At 51.9% G+C, this 21,788-nt stretch overlaps 1 protein-coding gene across 2 annotated transcripts in view; it reads left to right on the plus strand.

The window, feature by feature from the left end:
- Positions 1–21,788, plus strand: part of ADAMTS10 (ADAM metallopeptidase with thrombospondin type 1 motif 10) — a 137,455-nt gene that overhangs the window by 96,693 nt on the left and 18,974 nt on the right. For both annotated transcript variants that reach the window (XM_005281234.5, XM_065578598.1), the window contains 5 exons: positions 362–503; positions 6,377–6,484; positions 9,273–9,418; positions 9,595–9,658; positions 11,680–11,782. In XM_005281234.5, the coding sequence (XP_005281291.2) occupies positions 362–503; positions 6,377–6,484; positions 9,273–9,418; positions 9,595–9,658; positions 11,680–11,782 (563 nt within the window). The remainder of the gene's footprint in view (positions 1–361; positions 504–6,376; positions 6,485–9,272; positions 9,419–9,594; positions 9,659–11,679; positions 11,783–21,788) is intronic.

Raw genomic sequence — 21,788 nt, forward strand, 5'->3', positions numbered from 1 at the left:
TTCTAGGTCCCTGTGTCTCTGGTATCTCCACTGCCACCATCGCTGTAGTATTTGGGTCCTTGCTGAAAACTCAGACGGAGCCTTTTATGAGGTTCGGAAGAGTTTGGTTCATTTGTCCTCCTGTTTCATGTCATTTTCCCAGCAGCCTCTGCACTTCCCGGCTCTGTCTGGAGGTGGAGGTGCTGAGAGACCTCGACAAAGCCTGTCCCACTGAGGTTTCCATCCCAGTTGTGCAGACTCCAGCTGTTTGGAGAGGTAACCCAGGCTCATCTCCAAGCCCATCACTCGTTCTCCACTGGCTGGTTATAACCCCATTTGTCTGCACAGGTTTCCCATCTGTGATTCTCTATTTCTTCTCCAGCTCAGGCATGGGACTATGTTTGAACAACGCTCCTCCCAAGCAAGACTTTGTCTACCCAACGGTGGCTCCCGGACAGGCCTATGACGCGGACGAGCAGTGCCGTTTCCAGTACGGAGTTAAATCTCGCCAGTGTAAATACGGGGTAGAGAGCCTTCCTGCTTTACTATCGGTTCTGAGGGGGCGGAGGGCTGGGCCGCGAAGGGCTTGGGCCATCGGGGCCACCTCCCACGAGGCTTTGCTGGCTTGCGTGAAACAAAAGCACTTTCCCTGTTAGCTTTGCTGTGAAAGGGCGGAAGGGGCCAGTCAGATCTGCGAAGGGCGAGCTCAGCTGAGCTCGGTTTCCATCCGCTCAGCTCTGGCGGAAGCAAACCACTCACCCGATTCATCCGCTGCTTAGGGAGCACCATAGTCCTCGCTGGAGCAGTTGGCGGGTGATGGCCGGGGTTTGTTCACACTGGTAATTTTCGTCGTTGTTATTGGGAGCTGGCTGGAGAACTCCCTCACACACGCGCGCAAATTAGGAGGAGAAACCCCTCCCGTGGGAATTTTTTCCTGGGGAGACGGACAGAGACACTTCACAGAGGATCGGTCTCCCTCAGATGAGACAGTCCCAACGGTGAAAGAGCTTTGGGACATTAAACCAGCCGTTGCCTTTCCCCAGAATGCCCCTCCGCCTCTTTCACACTCAGCCAATCAACTCAGGGGGAAGCTGCTGAAGCCAGGGAACGTCTGCTGTAGAAGGCCAGACTCCTCTGGAGGTGAACCGTATCCGCCACCAGGCCTGTCCCTAAAGTGCTGCCTGACATAACTGCTCCGTTCCCCACCTGCGCTGGGTCTGAACAGCCTGTCCGATTGGAACTTCAGCTGGAGGCCTGTGCACCAAAGAGTTAATAGCGGTATGTGAAAGGCCCAGCTTCCCAAAGAGTGCACAGAGAATCCACCTGAGTTGGAGACTGAACCCAGCAGGAAGGTGCTTCAGTAGCTTTGCTGTCAGGCTGGAAGGGATGTATCTGGCCAAGTGCAAGCTGCATCACCCGTGAGCTAGTCGGGGGAAGCAGGCCTCACCCTAGATGGGGAAGAAGGTGGAGGGATTCAAAACTGATTCACTTCCAGCATGAAACGTAAAAGACTCAGACCATCCCAAGAGGAAGCAGGAAAGATGGGCCTGGTGCTGCCTTTCAGCCTGGGGATGTGGACTGGGCCTCCACGCCGATTCATGGAGGAGCGGTTTGCAGGTCTCCGAGGGCGCCGCACGATGGATCTGTTGGAGTTGGGGAGGCCACGGAGAAACGAGGAGTAAACTAAACTACAGTAAAATTACCAGCTCTGCTCACCACTGGTGGGTCCGTGGGGAGAGCCAAACTAGGGTTAGAAAAGAAAAACAGCCAGGAAGAAAAGAGAGTAAGACCAGATCTTGATTTCAGTTACACCAGTGTAAATCCAGAGGAAATCCACAGAAGCCAATGGAGTGACTCTGGATTGACACTCGTGTAACTGAGATCAGAGTCTGGCCCATCACCTGCTCTAGAGATGCACAAAGAGCCCCTCGGATGCATTTCACTTCCTCCAATTATGACCCAGAGAGCGATTCTCTAATGATGGCATCTCTGCATCCATCAGCAGCTCCCACCGCAGTTCACTCTGCTTACAAGGCAAAGTGAGTTTCTTTTTCATTGGCAGCCACCACCTGCTCATTATGGGGATCTGATGGCCACGCTGGTTTCTCTCTGCTTCTAGCATCATCAGCAACCGACACGATTCTGAAATCAGAACTTAACTGGTCATTTGACCTGATGCTCAAGACAGAGGAGAATCCTGCTCACCCTCCTGCAGCCGTGTCGGCTTTGTGGGACTGGCAGGATTAAAACAGATGATTATCAATCAGCTCGGACTCATCGGGAGATCTCACTGGGGTCTGTAATCTAGCAGAGAAAGACCGAACAAAAAACTGATGGCTGGAAGCTAAAGCCAGATTCAAACTAGAAATAAGGCCCACATTTCTAACAGTCAAGAAGAAACTACCAAGGGAGGAGGTCGATTCTCCATATCCTGAGGTCTTCAAGGCAAGACAGGAGGCTTTTCTGTAGATTCTGCTTTAGTCAAACACAAGTGACTGGGCTCAATGAAGTTGAGGTTGGTTGAAATGTTATGATCTGTGTTATACAGGAGAGCAAACTAGATAATCTAATGGTCCCTTCTGGCCTTAAAATGAATCCATGAACAAGGGCTGATTGTTATTGTATTTGCAAATGTGGAATGGAACCTTTCCAAGTTCACGCGCCCATTCCCCAGCTCCCTTTTAGCTTATGTAGATGCGTCCTGTGGGGGGACACCTGCAGTATTCTAGAGTAATTGACCCAAAGACTACAGCTGCCCATAACCATGTGATGCCCAAGGACCTGCACATTCTTCTTCACCTTAATGAATTCGGGTAGAGTACTACCCAGAACAGTGACTATAGAAATGGTAAAAAACAAAACCAAAAAAACCAGGAGTCCTTGTGGCACCTTAGAGACTAACACATTTATCTGGGCATAAGCTTTCGTGGGCTAGAACCCACTTCATCACCTTCTTGTCAACGGTCTGTAATGGGCCACTCTCTTATCACTTCAAAAGTTATTTTTCCTCCCCTTGGTATCCTGCTGTTAATTGATATATCTCGTTAGACTGACCTCACACTTGGTAAAGCAACCCGCATCCTTTCATGTATTTATACCTGCTCCTGTATTTTTTACTTCATACCTCTGATGAAGTGGGTTCTAGCCCACGAAAGCTTGTGCCCCAATAAATTTGTTAGTCTTTAAGGTGCCACAAGGACTCCTTGTTTTTTTGTTGTTTTTTTTTACAGAAAGATTGTCTTCCAGTTCTGCCCTCTGTTGGTCTGTCTACACTGCACACTAAACCTGGGTCTATGGGACCTGTGCTTTTGTGTCCACACTGCATTGTAAACCTGGGTTTACAAATGCTGGAGCTGGGTCTCCCAGCTGTGCTAACCTGTCCGTCCTGCATCACCCAGACCACCTAACTCGGGTCTGTGGCTCAACCCGCGTCCACATTGCAAAACGACAGGGCTTGGACCCAAGTCACAGTGAGACTCAGGTTCTGATCCACTTCCCTAGCAGGGTCCTAGGACCCAGGTCCTAAGTGCTGGGTGACCCAAGTTAGACTGATTGGTGTGGGGACCGAAGGGGGCCTTGGGATCAAACTGGAGTCAGCCTGGGCTTAGTGTGCAGTGTAGACAAACCCAGCGATGCCTGTGGAGCCTCTGCCCTTCAGTGGGCTGCCCAGATGTATCTGGTAGAAGCTCATCAAGCAATTCTGTTGATGCACAAGAAGGAGCAGACTCCCTCTCCCATCCCTCTATTGGCTCTGCAGGGTGAACAGGCATGAAGAGTGGTAGACACATATCAATAAGCAGAGATGACTTCTCCTTCCTCTAATCAGGGGCAGTAGTGAGGTTAGTCGCTGGGGTTTGCCTAAGGGAGTTAGGCGCCTGCATCCCACTGAACCTCAGTGGGAATTGGGTGCTGGACTCCTTTACAGCCCTTTGAGACGCCCAGCCTCTGTAGGGTGTTGGATCATTACTGCAAGATACTACGGTATTTCTTTGTCCTTAGTCCCCTCGTATGGTAACTCCAGTAACAATGGGAGCAGCACCAGGGTCGGGTTCACGTCCTGCCCCCTTCGGCACCCATCAGGGGGATTCCCACTTGCTGAACGAGTTAATTTATCGTCCTGGGGTGTCGGCTCCTGTTCTGAGCGCTGCCTTCACAGGGGCCAAAGGGGATTTCCTCCTGACGCGCTCAGATGAGAGAGGAAGGCGTGATGAATGGCCTGTCACCTGATGCAGGCTGGCGGCCTGCACGAGCGTGGTACTGTCAGCTCTTGCCGCTTTGGGAATGAGGGGGAGGCCAGAGGTTGGGAGGATTTTGCCTCGTTCTCTATCAGCAGCACCGGTAGAGTTGCCAACTTTGGTCGGACACATTCCTGGAGGTTTCATCAACCCTAAGCCCCGGGCCTGTAGTGCCGATGAGCTATAGCTTTCTTTGGCTGAATATAGCTAAGGCCTCGGCTCTCCTGCTCGGATCGCAGCCAGGCCTGCCTGAGAGCGTGATGTGCGTGCCGCCGGGTCCTCAATACCGCAAGCCCCGGGTCTCCGAAGAAGCCCTGACTCCAGGGCATATGGCACTGGATTCCGAATCCCATTGTCCCTGCATCTCTGGGGGAGGCCCAGCAGTCACCTTCCCTAGATCCTGAATCCCATTTGATCCTCCCTCTGTATCAGCCAGTGGCCTTCACTTCTCTGCTGCCAACCTCCTTCCAGCACCTGGTCATCTTGGCGACTGCGAGACTCACCAACGCAAGTCTATGCTGCTGCCACAGCAAGTGCTGCTTCCCCCCTCCCCTCCCTGTATGCTGGGACAGTGCTAAGCGGGTCTGCCGCTCTAGTCATGCCACGTAGTGGCTAGAGCAAAGGACTCAGCTGGTAGGTGGCAGTGTTTTAAGAGGCCTTGCAATCCACGCCGTAAAGCCTGTATTCACTATTAGCATATCGGATATCCCTGCCCTGCCGAGGCTGGGGTAACGGAGGACCATGGCCCCTTTAGCTCCTGTTCTCACATCTCAGGCCGTTTCTACCATAATAAAAAAACAAACTATCATTTTCTTTTTAATACCCACACACCTAGATGAACTCCCCCCTCTCCCCAGGGAGTCACTTTCTGTGTAACGCTGAAAAGTTCAAATAGGCTGCTTCTAATACCAAAAGGGCCACCACAGAGATCCGGCAACCAACTCAGCCACCCTCCTTAGGTGCTGCGTTGCGGTTTGCAGGTGCTGAAGTCTGGATGTAGAAGATTGGGGGCCAGAGCAGGTTCCGAGACTTCTGCCTTTTCCAATTGAGCAGCTGTGACGGATTGGCAGAGTCTCTGTGACGGAACTGACTTTTGGGTGGGCTTTAAATGGACCGAGGGGAGAAAAGGCCCAGCCGAGGGGAGCTTTGCTCGCCCGCTGCCCATGAGGGGTCCTGGTGGGACTGGGCTTGAGAACCTGGAACTTGGATTGAGAGCTGCTTCGAAGGAGGAGTGGAATTTGAGGGCCGAGATGCACTCAGGGCAGGACCTGATGAGAGAGAAGGAGACTCTCTAAGCCAGCCTCCCTCTCCTCCAGTCCTGGCACCAGTTCAGCACCTGGCATAACTGAGAGCCTCCTAAAGGCAGATCTAAAGTCTTCCAGCTGGAACGGTCCCCTAAGGACCGTTACACCATCTGGGGACAGTTGTAGTGCCGGCACCCCCCCCCCCTCTAGTGCACTTCCTGTGGTGTTTCAGGCATAAACCATCAAAACCAGCTTGACATCTCTTGGGGATTCCCAGTTGCCCTGTAAACACAGATCTCCATCCACCTGGCACCAAGAGGCTGACAGGAGGGGCCAGGATCTGTTCCCTCGTATTCATAACTGAGACCAAGAGAAGGAGACATTCCCGCGAGCATCACCCAAGAAGGGAAGGACTGGGAGAAGGGGAAGGGCTGAACACACTGGGTTAGAATTGGACGTACCGGGTAATCCTGGGAGACACTTTTTCCGCGAGGGATCTTCTGTTAAAAATGGAGTTCGGATGTGCTGGGGGCACAGTTTGTTGCCTTAGTGCCACTTTGGTCCTTCCAACACAGGTGTCCAGCTTTGAAAACTCTGCTCCCGTGTCTCCGAATGGACAATGAATGGTGTCCAAAGAACCGGAAATATCCTCGGGCCAGATCCCAAGAGGGGCTGCACTCAGTGTGCATTGCGAGGGCTAAGCGCCTCTCCAGATATGATCCCGGTTTTGTATTTTCCCCACTGAAAATGTTTTCATTCCTAGAATGTCCCAGACCAGCTGGAGCTTCTCAAAGACACCAAAGGGCTGCTACTGCAACCCTCGCTGCTGCTCGCACAAGTGATTCCTAACCTTGGCTCTGTTTGTTTCTTTTTTCTCCCCCCCCCCCCACCACCACCACCGATGACGTCTCTTTCCAGGAAGTCTGCAGTGAGTTATGGTGTCTGAGCAAAAGCAACCGCTGCATTACCAACAGCATACCGGCCGCTGAGGGGACCATATGCCAAACCAATACCATTGAAAAGGGGGTAAGGAAGCCCAGGGCACCAGCGTGAGTTGACACTGTGCGGTTGAAGCAATTTTCTGATGATTAGCATGATTACTGCTGCATTGGTGAGTGTTTTGAAAGCACTGTGTGCCCACCCCTGCCTCTAGTGTCCCAGTGTGGAGGGGGTAGACCTGGAGATTAAGGCTGGAATCTACCAAGGAGCATCATTGAATTTCAATTCATTTTAGGCTTAAGTGAGAGACTCTATAACCCCCCACCCCAATGAGGCCCAAAATCCAGCTGCAGGTAGGCCCTGTGGTGTAATGGATAGACGCAGGAGACGTGGGTTCTGTTCCCACCTCTGGCCTGCTGGGTGGTCTCAGGCAAGTCACTTATCTATGCCTCAGTTTCCCCTTCTGTAAAGCAAGGATAATGGCTTGTGCGGCACTTTGAAATCTACCGGATGAAAAGAGCTAGATAAAGCTCGGTGTTATTAACCCTTCACTTTTTCCAGTCAGCTGAAGCGTGGACCGTTTTGGCTGTGTGTGTTGCCATGACTATCTCTTTGGAAAGTGAGTTGTGATTTGGCAGCGTCCACGCCCCCTTCATGTTCGCTCAGAATTTCCACTGCCGATACTCGAGGGAGGAGATGTTTAAGGCTATTCACTGAGCACTAACGTCAGTCTGTGAAATTGACGCTTGTCAGTCACACTGGGTTGGTTAGCTGCATGCCACCCAATCGGGGAACAGGCTCAACATCACGTGACTAGCCAACCCAGCGTGAATTTCAGAGCTTGACTACTGAAGGCCTGGTTCTCCATTGCCCCGGACCTCATGCAGCCAGAGTGACGTGGGTCACTAAAGCTGGCTGTTAATGACTAACGTGCCCTTTGCACGATGTACACGATGGAGAATCAGGCCCTGAACATTCACAATGAAATGGACGTGAGTTTTTCCAATGGGGGGAATTTGTTGCAAAGAAATTCAAGAATCATTTCAAATCATTAATAGGTTTCAGAGTTTCAGGCAGAAGAAGAGGCAGAAATTGACAAGCGTGTTGTTCCTTGCGAACGGTCCACTCAGCTCAGCTGTAAATCAGATTGAAATGTATGAAACAGCATCTAGAACAGTAGTTCTCAAACTTTTGTCCTGGTGACCCCTTTCACATAGCAAGCCTCTGAGTGCGACCCCCCCCCCTTATAAATTAAACACTTTTTAATACATTTAACACCATTATAAATGCTGGAGGCAAAGCGGGGTTTGGGGTGGAGGCTGACAGCTCGCGACCCCCCCATGTAATAACCTCGTGACCCCCTGAGGGGTTCCGACCCCCAGTTTGAGAACCTCGGATGTAGAAGCTGGGCATCCCTGCTGGTCAGGGCTCTCCACGCACCATGAGAAAATTTTCTACCCATGATTTTTTTTCTATTAATTTCTTCTTTTTTTTACCCTTTTCTACCAGTTATTAGTGATTGGCAGCTTTCTAAAGAGAGGCAATGTGTCTAGGAGTTAGAACACCCAGAACTCCTGGGTTCTATTCCCAGCTCTTGACATTGACTCACTGTATATCCCTGGGCAAGTCACTTCACCTCTGTACGCCTCAGTTTCTCCATCTGTGTTATGGGGATGATGGGACTGATCAACCTCACAAGATGGAATGTGAGGCTTAATGTATTCATGGTTATGAAGTGTTTTGAGGGTCTTTGGTTGATATAAGCGTCAACGGAATGTTGCTTTTTCAGAACCCCTGTTAGCTAAAGTTCCTGGTAATCCGGAGTTTGGATATCTCCCTCTTTGGTTTGCTTGCTGGGCCAGCCCCCCACCTTGAACACCTTGCTAGATCTGCGCCTTCAGGTCTGCATTGGCTTTTCCCCTTTGGGCTGGTGGGGGAATAAGGATCAAGCTGTAGGAAGCAGCAAAGCTGTTTTGGCTATCAGAGATTAGCCTGAAGGGGAAAGCGCCGCAGTTGCGTTCTAAGTGGTGCATAAAGACTTCTCCTGCCTACTCTCTTGATTTACCAGCCCTCTGGGTTATGGCAACTCGGAGATTTCTGGGTAATCCAGCTTCGACTCTCTGTGGTTTTTTTCCAATGGACTGTCGTAGTTGCTCTCTGGGAATCGGTTCCTGTGGGGTCTCTGGTACCAAGAGCTGCTGCTGCTCACGCTTGGCCCCAGGGTCCAGGCCGTGCTACCCATGTTGCTCCTTGGCACCCTCTAGAGGCAGATCGCGGAAGAGCCGGGGTGGGAGACATGAGTCAGAGAAAAGAAGGGCATGACTCTGGGGTGTTGGAGCTGACATCGTCTTCGCCCCGTATGGCTGGGCAGGCTTCTTTCCTTCCTCCACTGCTGCTGGTCACAATATGCGAGTGCTGGGATGAACCGGCCAGCTAGCCCTGGGCACGGGGAATGGATACATGGCCTCTGTCTGCCTCAGAGGCTGGATGCGGCCTGGGGCTGCCAATCCAAAAGCTCACGAACAGCAGTGGATCATGGCAGGAGGGTCAATCCGGGCCTCAACACCTGCACTGTTGCCCTCCCCCACCCCGCCCCGGCAAGAGCGGAAATTGGGCCTCGCTTCCCTTTCCAAAGAGCTGACAAAATTCCAGAGCCCACCCTGCCACCCCCTAAAATGCACCTCGGAGGCCTCCCTGGCCAACCCATCCCTGCACCTCCACAAGCCGGCCTGGGCCCTGTGCTTAGTGTCCCAAAACGGGTCTCGCCTTGCTCCATCCTGGCCGTTCCCTGGGCCGCGCCGGCCTGACGCGGGGCGGGGAGCTGCCCGTGCGGAGCCCGTGTGCTCTCGGGCGCTGACGCTCTGTGTTTCCCCAGTGGTGCTACAAGAGGGAGTGCGTGCCCTTCGGTACGCGGCCAGAGGGAGTGGACGGCGCCTGGGGAGCCTGGTCCTCCTGGGGGGAGTGCAGCAGGACGTGCGGGGGAGGCGTATCGTCATCCATCCGCCACTGCGACAGCCCGCGGTAAGTGAACTGCTTGCGCCGCCGAATGCAACCCTTCCCCTGGGGGGAGTACCCTGGATTGCTGCCCTGCCCTGCCACTGCTGTTTGCACTGGCGGGGAATGTAGCGGCCATGTGTCCAAGCAGCGTGATCCGTCTCACTTAGCCCTCTCTCTCCCCTCTTGTTCTCTGTTGGAAGGCCGACCATCGGAGGGAAGTACTGCCTGGGCGAGCGGAAACGCTATCGGTCGTGTAACACCGATGTAAGTAGCAAAAGGGCTCGAAGGGGGATGGTGGACAGTGAGTTTGACATGGATCTGCAGTGGGAGATGGCAACAACCCAGGCCAAATCAATCGGGGGAAGGGTTACATCAGAAAGCAGGGAGAGGGTCGTGCCTCTCTGCATGGCTCGGGGGGTCCTGGGTACCGTGCTGGCATCCACAGAACCAGAAATACACTGACAAGCTGGGGGCAGTGCGGAAAAGAGCCACGAAACGATCAGAGGGATTCAGTTGTGACTGAAGCTTGAAAGAGTGACGTGGCTAAGTGATGAGATGTCACGGCAACAGCTTATGCATACCTGCAGGATGGGCAAAGAGCTATTTGGTGTGGTCCATGGAGTGAAGAATGAGGAACCGGGGGTGAAATTAACGAAGGAGAATTTGAGGAGAACTCTCTGACTCTGAGATCATGCTGATGACTTTGTTGCAAGAGCAGCTCCAAGCCCTGGTCAGGGATCACGGCCCCACTGGTCTAGGGACTGAAGACAAACATAACAAAAAGTCCCTGCCCAAAATCTTCTATTAAACAGTGACGCAGTGTCCCAAGGGGAAGGGGTGAAAGCCTTATAAGAGGCAAATGGAAAGTTAACCTAAAGCTAGACTAGAAGGCGTCTGGGAGAGGACAATCCTGCATCTGTCCCAAGGACAGTGACTGAATGGCCTAGCACAGTGGTTGTCAACCAGGGGTATGGGTACCCCTGGGGGTAGGCAGAGGTCTTCCAGGCAGTACATCAACTCATCTAGGTATTTGCTTAGTTTTACAACAGGCTACATTAAAAAGCACTAGCGAAGCCAATACAAACTAAAATTTCATACAGACAATGACTTGTTTATACTGCTCTATATACTATCCACTGAAATGTAAGTACAATATTTATATTCCAATTGATTTATTTTATAATTATAGGGTAGAGATGAGAAAGTCAGCCATTTTTCAGCAATCGTGTGCTGTGACACTTGTGTATTTTTATATCTGATTGTGTGAGCAAGTCATTTTAAAGTGAGGTAAAACTTGGGGATACCCAAGACAAATCAGGCTCCTGTCTGGAAAGGTTGAGAGCCACTGGCTACAGCCTTTGCCCTCTCTAACATCTATGATTCTGGGATTTCGTTGCTGCCAGCTCTCCGCTCCCAGCCTGTATCTCCAACCTTTGTAACTTTTATATTCGTTTGCAGGCTGCTAGTGACGTTAATGGCATTAGTCCAGTGGTTCTCTAACCTTTTATATTGGTGTCCCCTTTCACAAAGCAAGCCTCCGAGTGTGACCCCCCCTTATACACATTTTTATATTTAACATTATTTAAATGCTAAATTTATTACCCTATTTTTTTTAACGAATGTACCTTTTCTCTCCACTTTTAAATTAAGACTAAAATATTTTTACTGAATTGTTGTTATAAGCATTAAAGGGTTTTTTTTTAATGGTTATTGTTTAATACCGGGGGCATGAAGAAACTTTGCCAATATCACTTTTCCCAGCAGACTTAGCGCTCCATTGCCACCCTTACTTCTGCGCTGCTGCTGGTGACAGCGCTGCCTTCATAATACATAATAACCTTGCAATGCCAAGGGGCCGCGACCCCCAGTTTGAGAACCCCTGCATTAGTCGTTGAGAGCCTTCCTGTTGCCTTCAGTTGGCTACGTATCAGGCCCCTGACGTGATTCACAAATGAATGGGATGCTTGCAAGCAGGAGTCCCATCTGCAGACCCAGTGGTTGGGATCCAATGGCAGGTGCCATTGGCCTTCCTGCTGCGCCTGGGTTTAGAAAGAAGATGCCCCTCCCATGCTACAGTTGGCCAGGGACATCACTGGCAGGGGTTATTGGCTTTCCCCTTGATGTGCCGAGCGTTGGCCATTGTTGGAAGCAAGATGCCCATGTGAAAGGACCGTGGCTCTACTCTGATACGGCAGTTCCTCCTTGTAGGGCTTATGCACGGTCACCCTGGCTCTCTGCTAGGCTCTAGGGAAGCCACTAATCTCACTTGAATCTGTGCCCCGCAGGACTGCCCTCCGGGTTCCCACGACTTCCGAGAGCTGCAGTGCGCCGAGTTCGACAACATCCCCTTCCGAGGGAAATACTACACCTGGAAGACGTACCGAGGAGGTGAGTGGCACAGGACTTGTTCGGCACTGGTCCTCTCGCTGCTTCACCAGCGCATCTCTGGGCCTCAGGAGCTCTGGCAGCCCGAGTTGGAGCAGAGTCTTATTAATAGGAGGTTACTCACTCCTTCTGCAGGGATTTGCAACTTCATCAAATGTGCAGATTCGTCAAATTCACAGATTGGCAAATTTCGTCAAATCTGTCTTTCCATGGGTCGCCCGTTCGTGTGGCACCCCAGTCCCTTTTTAGGAGCTGTCTGCCTCCACATTTAGAGTGACTCTTGCATGACAACTAGAAACACACTTCGCTGATTGAAGTCTTGTTCTCCTCCGACAGCTGACTGGAGACACCACCCAGCAGTTCTCCTGCTCTTGTTCGTGTTACTCTATGCAGCTGCTTTTTAAATTCCTAGCTATGCAGACAAAAATCCAACAGGAGAGGAGCTGTTTAGTTTATTTCTTTAGATCTGATTGTTCCTTAATTTCTGAGTGGTATAAACAAGAAGACCAGAGACAAAAACAGGAGTTGCTTAGTGACTGAAACCACTGCTCAATTTAGTTCACTACCCAGCCTCTGGTATTGGCGTAGCCGTAGAAGAAAAGTGAAATCCTCCCATAATTAGGGCTAGATGAATAATTGTTTTTTGTTTGTTTGGTGGCTGAACCAAAAAATTCGGGGGGGGCGTATTTTTGAGTCAGATGAAATGACCGTTTTTCAGCGTTTTTTGTCAGAATGTAAAACCAGAAAAAAATTTGCTTTGCGTCGAATGAAAAAACAAAATATTCCATTTATGGGTGTGTTTTACCCTCCGGGGAGATTTTAAGATAAATGTAGCTTCATTTCTAAACGAGCTGTTGTTTCAAAATGAAAAGTTGAACCATTTTCTTTTGAAAAACATTGAAACGTTTTGACGGCGTCAGAATTTCACCCGCCCGCCCCTTGGTTTTTTTTTTCCGGCCTAAACTATTCGACCGAAATTCGTGAACAGGTTCAGTTGACCTGAAGTTGTCATTTTCAGCAAATAAACTAGTCGCTGAACATTTTTTGCCCACCTCTACCCATAATGCACCTAGCCTCACTCTCACGCCCAGATTTCACGTTTCAGCGCCTGGCATTTTAGTCTGTGCCCAGCCAATTGGGGAAGAGAGCGGAGTCTACCCTCTGAGCTAGCTGGTTGCTAGCAGTGCCCCCTCTTCTCTTCGGGCAGTTCTAACGGGTCTTGTAGAAGTGAATGGCTAACAGGGAGGCGGGAGGGGGAGATCTGTGTGGCAGAAATCTTTTAATAATGAGAAAGAACAGTGCGTCTCCTTCATGTGCTTAATGAACTTGACTGGGGAACTCCTTTGCAGCTGTGTCAATAAGCTTATCTCTCCGGGGGGACCCTGCATCAGGAACAGATGTGCTGAGGCTGCAGGGGATGGATCAATAAAAATGTAATAAAATGGCAAAGCCAGAAGTCAGACAATGACCCCGCGGGATTCCACGGTGGAAAATGCAGTTGAAATACTTGAAACTCTTGCTCAGTCCCAGCTGAGAGAGAGGCGTGGCCTAGTGTCTGACTACGGGGCTTGGTGCAGCGCTCTATTGGCTGGTTGCACTTGGACTCCTGCATTCCAGTCCACCTCTCTGACCCTGATTTCCTCTGTGACCTTGAGTAAGGCGCGTCCCTGCTCCTTGCCTCGGTTTCCCCATCTGAAAAATCAGACGATAAAACGCATCGTCCTCTGAGGAGGACACGAGACATCGTAAGCTAATGTCTGCAAAGCACTGGGGAGTTGTCTCTCTTTAAAAACATCCTGGTTTTGCTTTTGGCCGTGATGATAACTAATAACAATAATACTTCGCTCATATGCACCCTGCTCATGCACAAACCTGAAAGCTCTTTGCAAAGACAAGTCAGTATCATTAGCTCTGTTGCACAGATGGGGAAAGCCAGGCACGCAGAAGGGAAATGATTTGCCTATGGTCATGCCAGCAGAAGTGGGAATAGAATCTAGGTACCCCAAATCCTAACCTAGTGTCCCAGCTACTGCCCAGCTTTTACCGAGGTATTCCATCTACCTTGGGAATAGCTAGGGAGTACTGCGTACATTGTGAAAACGCTGTCTAGCTCCCAATGCCAGAGAGCACGTTGAATGGTGACTGTTGTCAGTATTATTAGAGGAGACTCCTGACCACCAAAGTGCAAGAAAGGGAAACCAAGGACTGAGAGGGAAATGTCGACTGAGCCCCATATGAAGGCCAGTGGGGTCGGTGGCGCTAGCCAGACTATCACAGCTGTTTTGCGGAGGGGAATATCAGTGGCTGGTTTGAGGTGACCCTGCCAGCAATGGTGCCTGGCCGGTCAAATCCCCAGGGATCAAGGTAGCTCAGAGGGAGTGCTGCTGGGTGTCCTTTGGGAAGCGTGGGAAGTCTGCTGAAGACAATGGTGCTACCCTAGAGGGAACCTGCTACATGTCTATTTGGAGGAGGGAGAGGTTGTCTCAGGCCATCCCATCTCCACGTTGTTGTTTTCAGCTAATAAGAGACAGAATCAATCTTCCCAGATACAGGAGGCCGAGTGGCTTGTCCAAGTGCCTCCATTTGCATCTGATAGGTTTCTCCCCTCGCCCCATGTTGCAGCAAGACCCCGTACCGCAAAACCCTTTGCTCTGCTCATGCTTCAGAGGCGGCACCAGTTCCCTCAGAGCTTCCAAGGATCCGTCAGGGATTATGCTCTTCTCTCCTTATCTCCTGCCCACCTCCCGCTCTTCTCTCCTGTGCTCCAGCCGCTCCCTCCTGTCTGGCTGCTGGGCGGAGAGGGATTCAGTCCCCTTCTCTCTCCCAGGCATCAGTCCCACCCATAGGACATACTCCGCTCCGTCCTGGAGTCTTTCCTGAGTTCCCATAGTGCTCTCTGCTCCTTCAGATGGTGCCACCTTGGGAGAGAGCTTCTGTCAGCTGCTGCCTCACCCTGCGGGGAAATCTGGTACCCTGCACCTGGTCAAGCCAGCTCCAAGTGCCGCTGGCTCCTTATTCCCCCTTCCACTAGCCCCCTCAGAAAGGCTCCTCTCTGAGGTAACCAGCTTCAGCTCTCAGATCTGGGCCGGCTCCCACAGCAAGGGTCATCAAGATGTCCCCGTGTTCTTGCACCGGGATGCCACCTTTTCGCCAACATGGCTGCCATTGTGTGGGACAGGGAGGGTGGCCCTGTGCGGGGCAAGATCCCACCTAGGGCCAACCCAGCAGGCCCAAGAGTTGTCTTTATTAGCAAGGTTTAAAGGCATAGCGCATCCCCATGGCTCAGCTGGGGGAGGGAGCCGGTTCCCGGGGAGGATAGGAGCAGTCGGCTGAAGGCCTGGCGCCAGCTGCCGGGTCACTGGCGAGTTGAGGTTGGGTTTTGCCTGGGGCCGGTACGGCGTGTTTTCCTGGTGGTGATTTATAACAGTCTTGGAGCCCAGACCCTGGGAGTGCAGGATACACAGACCCAGCGAGAAGCGCTGAGCTCAGCCTGTCCGAGTTTAACAGTCAGCAGATACCTCTTGGAATGTGGCTTTAATTGTTTGTTTATTTTGTTTTATTCGCTTAGTTATTCATTTTGCTCTTGGCGAATGTCAGAGCCAAGGGAGCGGGGAGCAGCTCATGGGGTCGGGGTGGGGAACCAGGGTCTGCTGAAAACAGGAGAGACTGCTCATCATAAGCTATTATGCACTTTAATTCCTTCCTGGGGGAGGCGAGAGGGGGACGGGCTGGCAGCGGGAACAAAACACGTCCTCTGCGGCAAAGCATTGTGGGTAAATGCAAGCACCCATGGCCGTTCTTTCTTATTGACTTTGGACGGACCGGACCAAAGCCAAAAAACACACGTCTTGGTGTTCCTGATGAATGTTTTGTGGATCAGCCTAGTTTTCAACATTTGGAATTTTCACACCGTTTACCCATGATCCTTTGTTGCTCAGTAGCTTGTGTCCCATCAGTCTTTGTGGTTTCCCAGCTGCCGATGAGCTGGTGCAGAATAACAACACTAACATTCGCTGGAAAGCCAGCCAACCAGCACGGTTCTGCCCCGAGAAAGGAGTTTGGGAAAGTGGCCCTTTCTTACCCAGCAAACCCACCCCTGGGGTGTATTCAGAGCCATGGCGGCTCAACACAGATAAACTTTCAACCCTATTCACCCTGCAGAGCCAACCCAGCTGGGGGAGAGCTGGATTCTCTCCTGGCTCAGCGTGGTTACCTCCATTCGAGCCGCAGGGCCAAATTCTGATCTCACTTGACCCCATGCAATCGCAATGAAGTCAAAAGGTAAGAGAGGGCCGAATTTGAAGACAATAGGGTAACAAAAGATCTGCCATCCTTGTGATCACGTTGGGCCTGATTCTTCTCTCGTTTATACACTTTTACACCTGTGTAACCCTATTCACTTCAGTGGAACCACTGCTGGTTTATACTGCTATAGGAGGGAGCGGAATCAGGCCCTTTGTTTGTACGTTGCATCCCCTGGCCTCTTTCAGCTATCTTTGGCTTTTAGGTTTGTGTGTCCTTTAGCACAGGGAATGTTTCTCTGGGTGTGGAAAGGGCCGAGCACTCTCTCTAAATTAATAAATAGTAATAATAAAGGAAGGCGGGATTCAGGCTAGTGGATCTTTATTTCTGGCCAGGATGCATGAGAAGGGAAGAGTCCCGCTTGAATCTCAGAGCCCAGTTGAATTTGTAGTGTTGGTAGGTAAAAAAACAACAACAACAAATAACCCATATCCATCGAGTTGATGGCCAGAAGGGCCATTAGATCTGACCTCCTGTATAACACAAGCCATTAATTTTCACCCAAATATTAAACCCAAAGGCCTTAGTTAAACACTAAACTATTTCAGTCCTTGGGTGACTGGAGTCTATGCCCCAGGCAGAGAGCAGGGGAGATCGAAGTGCCATCCGTGCGCAACGACTTTGAAATGGCAAGGAACTGATTAGATGAGATCCACCCAGTTGATCCCAGCAGGTGAACAACGCTGCACAGAAAGCCCAAAGTCCTTAAAGGAGCTTCACAGGATCCGACAGTCTGACCAGCCCCTGCCTGGTGAATGCAGCACACGAACCATTTCATAGACTCATAGGACTGGAAGGGACCTCGAGAGGTCATCTAGTCCAGTCCCCTGTACTCAAGGCATTGTCTAGACCATCCCTGACAGGTGTTTGTCTAACCTGCTCTTAAAAATCCCCAATGATGGAGATTCCACAACCTCCCTTGGCAATTTATTCCAGTGCTTCACCCCCCTGACAGTTAGGAAGTTTTTCGATTGATCCAGCCAGAAAGATGCAAGTGCAGGCAGAGGTGAAAGTAAGCCGGTACGGTACAGTACGGCGTACCGGCAAGAGCCAGAACGCCGTGCCGGACTGGACCGGCTTCCGCGGCGGTGATTTAAAGGGCCCAAGGCTCCAGCCGCTGCAGGGAGCCCCGGGCCCTTTAAAGCGCTGCTGGAGCTCCGGCAGCCAGGCTCCCCTGGTGATTTAAAGGGCCCAGAGCTCCGTGGCAGCCAGAGCCCTGGGCGCTTTAATTCGCCCCGGGGCACCCAGCCGCCTCTGCAGCTGGGAGCTCCGGGGTGATTTAAAGGCCCTGGGGCTCCCAGCCACAGCCGGAGCCCCAGGGCCTTTAAATCTTGAAAGGCCCCGCCTCTTCCGGTTGAGGCCACGCCTCTTCCAGTTGAGGCCACGCTCCTGCTCAGAACTCCGGCGTACAGGTAAGTCCTTTAAGTTACTTTCACCCCTGAGTGCAAGCAAATATCCCAGGTAACACAGAGAAGTGCCTTTAGTTGGGGCGAGCCAGATCCAAACCCCCTCGAACATGGGGAGAATTCAGAACTGGGTTTGAATTTTGCTGTTTAGAAATGTGTCTCTCTGAAATTCACAAGCCAGTTAGGTTCCCAGCAAGCTGCCAGTGAGGCCCCTGGGGTCACAGATTTGGTCTCTGGCTGTTCTCCCACTAAGCATGTTCACAAAGGCCCCCCCCCCAGAATGGACTTTAAGAATCTGGAACTGGGCCACTCGCCCCCCCACACCCCAGGGGCAAAACTCCCTCCTCCTCCTCCTCCATTCCTTACTAAATGGCCTGGGAGCCCTGCTGAGCCAACACCGCTATTCCACAGCATCCCGTGCCAAGGGAAAGAGAAACCGCAGTATCAGAAACCTCGGAGAGCAGCAGCGACAAGTTGCAGCCGCTCGGGTTCCCCTGCCCACATCCCCAGGCAACACCTGCTTTTACACACAGGGTGGGGAAACCCGCCTCTCTGATGTGTAATGGTGCAAGCCTGGTCCAGCCGCCAGCGAGAGTCAGGCAGGTCGGGACAAAGCACAGAAGACTGAGATGGCAAAGGGCTAATAGGCCCCATGCAATCCAGCCGCTTTGTTCCACCCGGGGTTGTTAGTATCGCTGTTCTTTCATTCATTTGCATTGTCCTCGGAGGAGCTCCAAACCCTTTGCAAAGACTGAGAGAGCCCCATAGCGTCTCTGTGAGGTGTGTCAGGGATGGACCGAGATCCTTTGATCCCTCACAGAAAGGCAGGGGGTAGGGGGTGGAGTGAGCCAGCACTCTTCAGCATTGGGACAGGAAGTGAGGAGTGTCACAGGAGCTCAGGGAAGCAGCGGGTGGGTTCAACTGGTGTACGTTAATGCAGAGTTCACCGCAGTAGAATGGTCGAGCGTGTCAGCCAGGGGAGAATTTGGCCCACTGCCGTAACCCACATTGGAATTTGGCCAGGACATCAGGATTAAGGCTTCCCACATACCGTGAACTTCCATTTCACCTCTCGTCTGGATGATGGTATCTACAGAGCAGCACAGCGCCCCCTAGAGCCAGGCTGGGCCATTGCTACCTACTTCCTAGCTGGCACCTCTTCTTGCTGTGCTCAGTCGTTCCCCCAGCCAAATACAATCATGGCTTGGCCCTGCTGTTTACATGATCACAGCAGAATGTCGCCTGGCAGCAGCCCACAAACTGGCCATCGGGGACCAGTTCCTTTGCACAACAGCTCGCATGTTTTCTTTTCTTTAAATCTTCCATCCGCCAAGGAACCAAATACATAAACCACCACCGGAATCGTAGCCGTCAATCCGGAGTAACTCCGCCAGTGGGGTTTACACCACGGCCGGGGCGATCCGAGTCGGGTCCCAGCCGCAGAGCCGTTCCCCATTTAGCGGCGGCTTGTTTCTGCCCCGCAGGACGGCTGGCTCTTCTGCCTTGTGTCTGTACTGCATGAACCGAAACCGGAGTTGCCAACGCTACAATACTATAAACGGGCATTGAGGGAGAAGGGACGAGGCTTTGTGCTCCATGGCCCGCGCTGGGGCAGAGTGGTCTAGGAGGGACCGTCCGTGTGTGAAGGGGGACGACCGGGATGCACGCGGCTAATGCCAATAGCAAGAAGGCTGCAGTGAGCTCCCTGTTTTCTGGCTTAGAAAGGAGCCGAGTGGCTTTGCTTCGTGGCCTGTTTGTTTAGTTCTCTTGGAGGCTGCGCAGGGATCCCGGCCGGTGCTGCCACGGATTTGCAGGAGTGCAGCCTGTTCGCCGTGAGCTTCCTTGGACAAATACAGCTTGGGAAGCCTTCGCCGAGCAGCATGCATAGGGGCTGATCCAAAGCTCGTTGGAGTCAGCGGAAAGACTCCCGGGGACCTCAAAGTGGGCTCTGGATGAGGCCATGAGTGAGTGAGGCAGAAAACCGTGTGGGAGGAGGTTTCTCTCTCCATTTCCCTTGCACTTAAAACCCTTTTTTTTTTTATTATTAAAGAAAAGCTCTCCCAGCTGCAAGCCTTTCTCAAATCCCCCGCCAAACAGCTGGCCAGGGGAAGGTGCCAATAAACCATCATCTACTCACAGAGATTTCTCAGACCCTGGGCCATCCTGGGCTTTGGCAGGGAGCGGGCTCCAGGAGGTACCCGAGATGCGCTTCCTCTCAGCAAAGCAGCTCTTCTTCCTCCCCCCTCCCCCCAACCAAGCAACTTCATTCCAGCCTGTCGGTTTGTAAAGGAGGTGATCCCTCCACACTGGAGCCCAAGCCATAGGGAACCGTGGGATGGCCCAGAGTGTGAGGCATAAAGGGGGATGCATCATAGCCACGGGGAGGCATCGTGGCCCCGGGGTGAACTGTTGTTCTGCATGTGTCAGTGGCTTCCAATTAAATCAGGGTCCCATGTGTTAGGTGCTGCCCAGACACAGAGTGAGAGAGAGCCCCTGCCCCAAGGAGCTCATCATCTAAACAGACAGGACAGGCCAAGGGCAGGAGGGGAGACACACATAGGCAATGATTTGACTCCTTGTCCGCTGCCCTTATCTACAAGACAAACTTCTTGGGATGTGGCAAAACTTGACACTAGCTGCTTGGTATTTGCATATAACCATAGCGGGTGGCTGGTACAAGCAGCCAGGGAAAGGGCAGAGACATCCACTGTAGGATCTTCTGTTCCATTTATCCCGGAGAATTCACCCCGGTGAGCAGATCTCCCCTTCTCTCCCATGCAGTGTCCCAAGCCGGCTTGCTCCCTTCTACTGGGGCATCTTGCCCATTGATCTCAGCAAAAGGATTGTTAATTTGCCTAACCGGTTACGACCCAGTCGATCAAAACAAACGGTTTCCAGTTTTACTTTCCCATCAGATAAAATAAATAAGCCATGCACATTTAGCAGAAGGCCGGGAGGCCTGGGATTTCACAGTCACCTGAGTGGACTAGCCTGGTCAGCCAGATTGCCTGCCCACTGGCTGGCGTCCCTTTGCACATCGCCACCGCCAAGACATGACACAGGATGCTGGTGTTCCATCGGCAAGTGAGCCCAAGGGGAATTTACCCCTGATTGACCTGCTAGGAGCCAGACTGTGCTGGCCTCAGCTGGAGGTCTCGCTCGCTCACTTTCTCTATTTGCTGATTTCACTTGGAAAGAAGGTTGAATTCTGAAGGATTTAAGGAAAAGATAAAAAAAACCCTCCTCCTGGGCTGTAATGTGGAAAAGCCAAGGAGGAAACTCCGAGCCTCCCCCAGAGCTGGATTCACACCTGCCAGCTTTTCCCTCCCTCTCTCCCGAGTTCTTACGCCCTGCACCATTCCTGTAGGTGCTGCAACAAAGCCGGGGCAAAGGAAGGAATTTGGCCTTCACGCCACCAACCCCTGATCCCTTTTTCCCCCTCTTTGGCATAGTACGTTTTTCATTCCCGTTTTCCGTGTTGGCTGCTTTTTTGAGCCCGTGATGGTTACGCTTTGGGCCGGTCGCTGCTGTAGGCTGAACATAGGACAGCAGCAATAAGCGAGTCTTATAGGAAAAAGCAAGAGGACCCCACAGCTGCTGAAATGGAGGAGGAGACAGGGAAGGGGGAGGAAGCAAGGCTGTGTCATGATTTAGCTGCTTTACGGGGCGGGAGGTCTCACTTCTCCTGCAGGGGAAACCAAGACAAGGAAGGAAGGGAAGTGGGGAGGGGAAAGGGGGTTGCGTGTGCGGAGCAGTTTAAAGAAACATTTGCGAGTCCTGAAATGAGACCCGCTGAGTCTCTGGCTGTTTCTCGGTCCTACCTTGTTACGTATTCAGTCCCATGGTCAAGTGATGGAAGAAACGAGACGTGGATACAACAGGAAAGCGAGTGGCTCTGTCTGGGGCTGAAGGATCCTCAGGCAGGATTGACTTTGTGTCTGTCACTAGGAGGTGATGCTGGGGAGGCAGGAGTGACACCTCTGAAAATAACCAGCTCTGAAGCAAGATGGCAGACAGGATTTAACCTAGAGAACACCAGGGGCAATTAACCTGCTTGGGCAAACTGATGGGCTCTTCTGAATTGTCACCTCTCAGTATCTCTGTGCAGTTCAATGACCGGCGTGCTCCAGACACAGCAGCGACAGGCAGAAAAGCCCAGGGTTCGGCTGTATTATTTAAGATACAACATCGTTCCACAGATCAGAGACTTCTCCTCCCCTTGGTAGGGCAGGCAACGCGGGGCACCTCATTGTAAAGAAGCCATCCCAGAGGCAGAAATGGTGGGAGGCTTCGGGGATGGA

This window comes from Chrysemys picta, chromosome 25, assembly GCF_011386835.1.
Source record: "Chrysemys picta bellii isolate R12L10 chromosome 25, ASM1138683v2, whole genome shotgun sequence".
In the NCBI taxonomy this organism is placed as follows: Eukaryota; Metazoa; Chordata; order Testudines; family Emydidae; genus Chrysemys; species Chrysemys picta.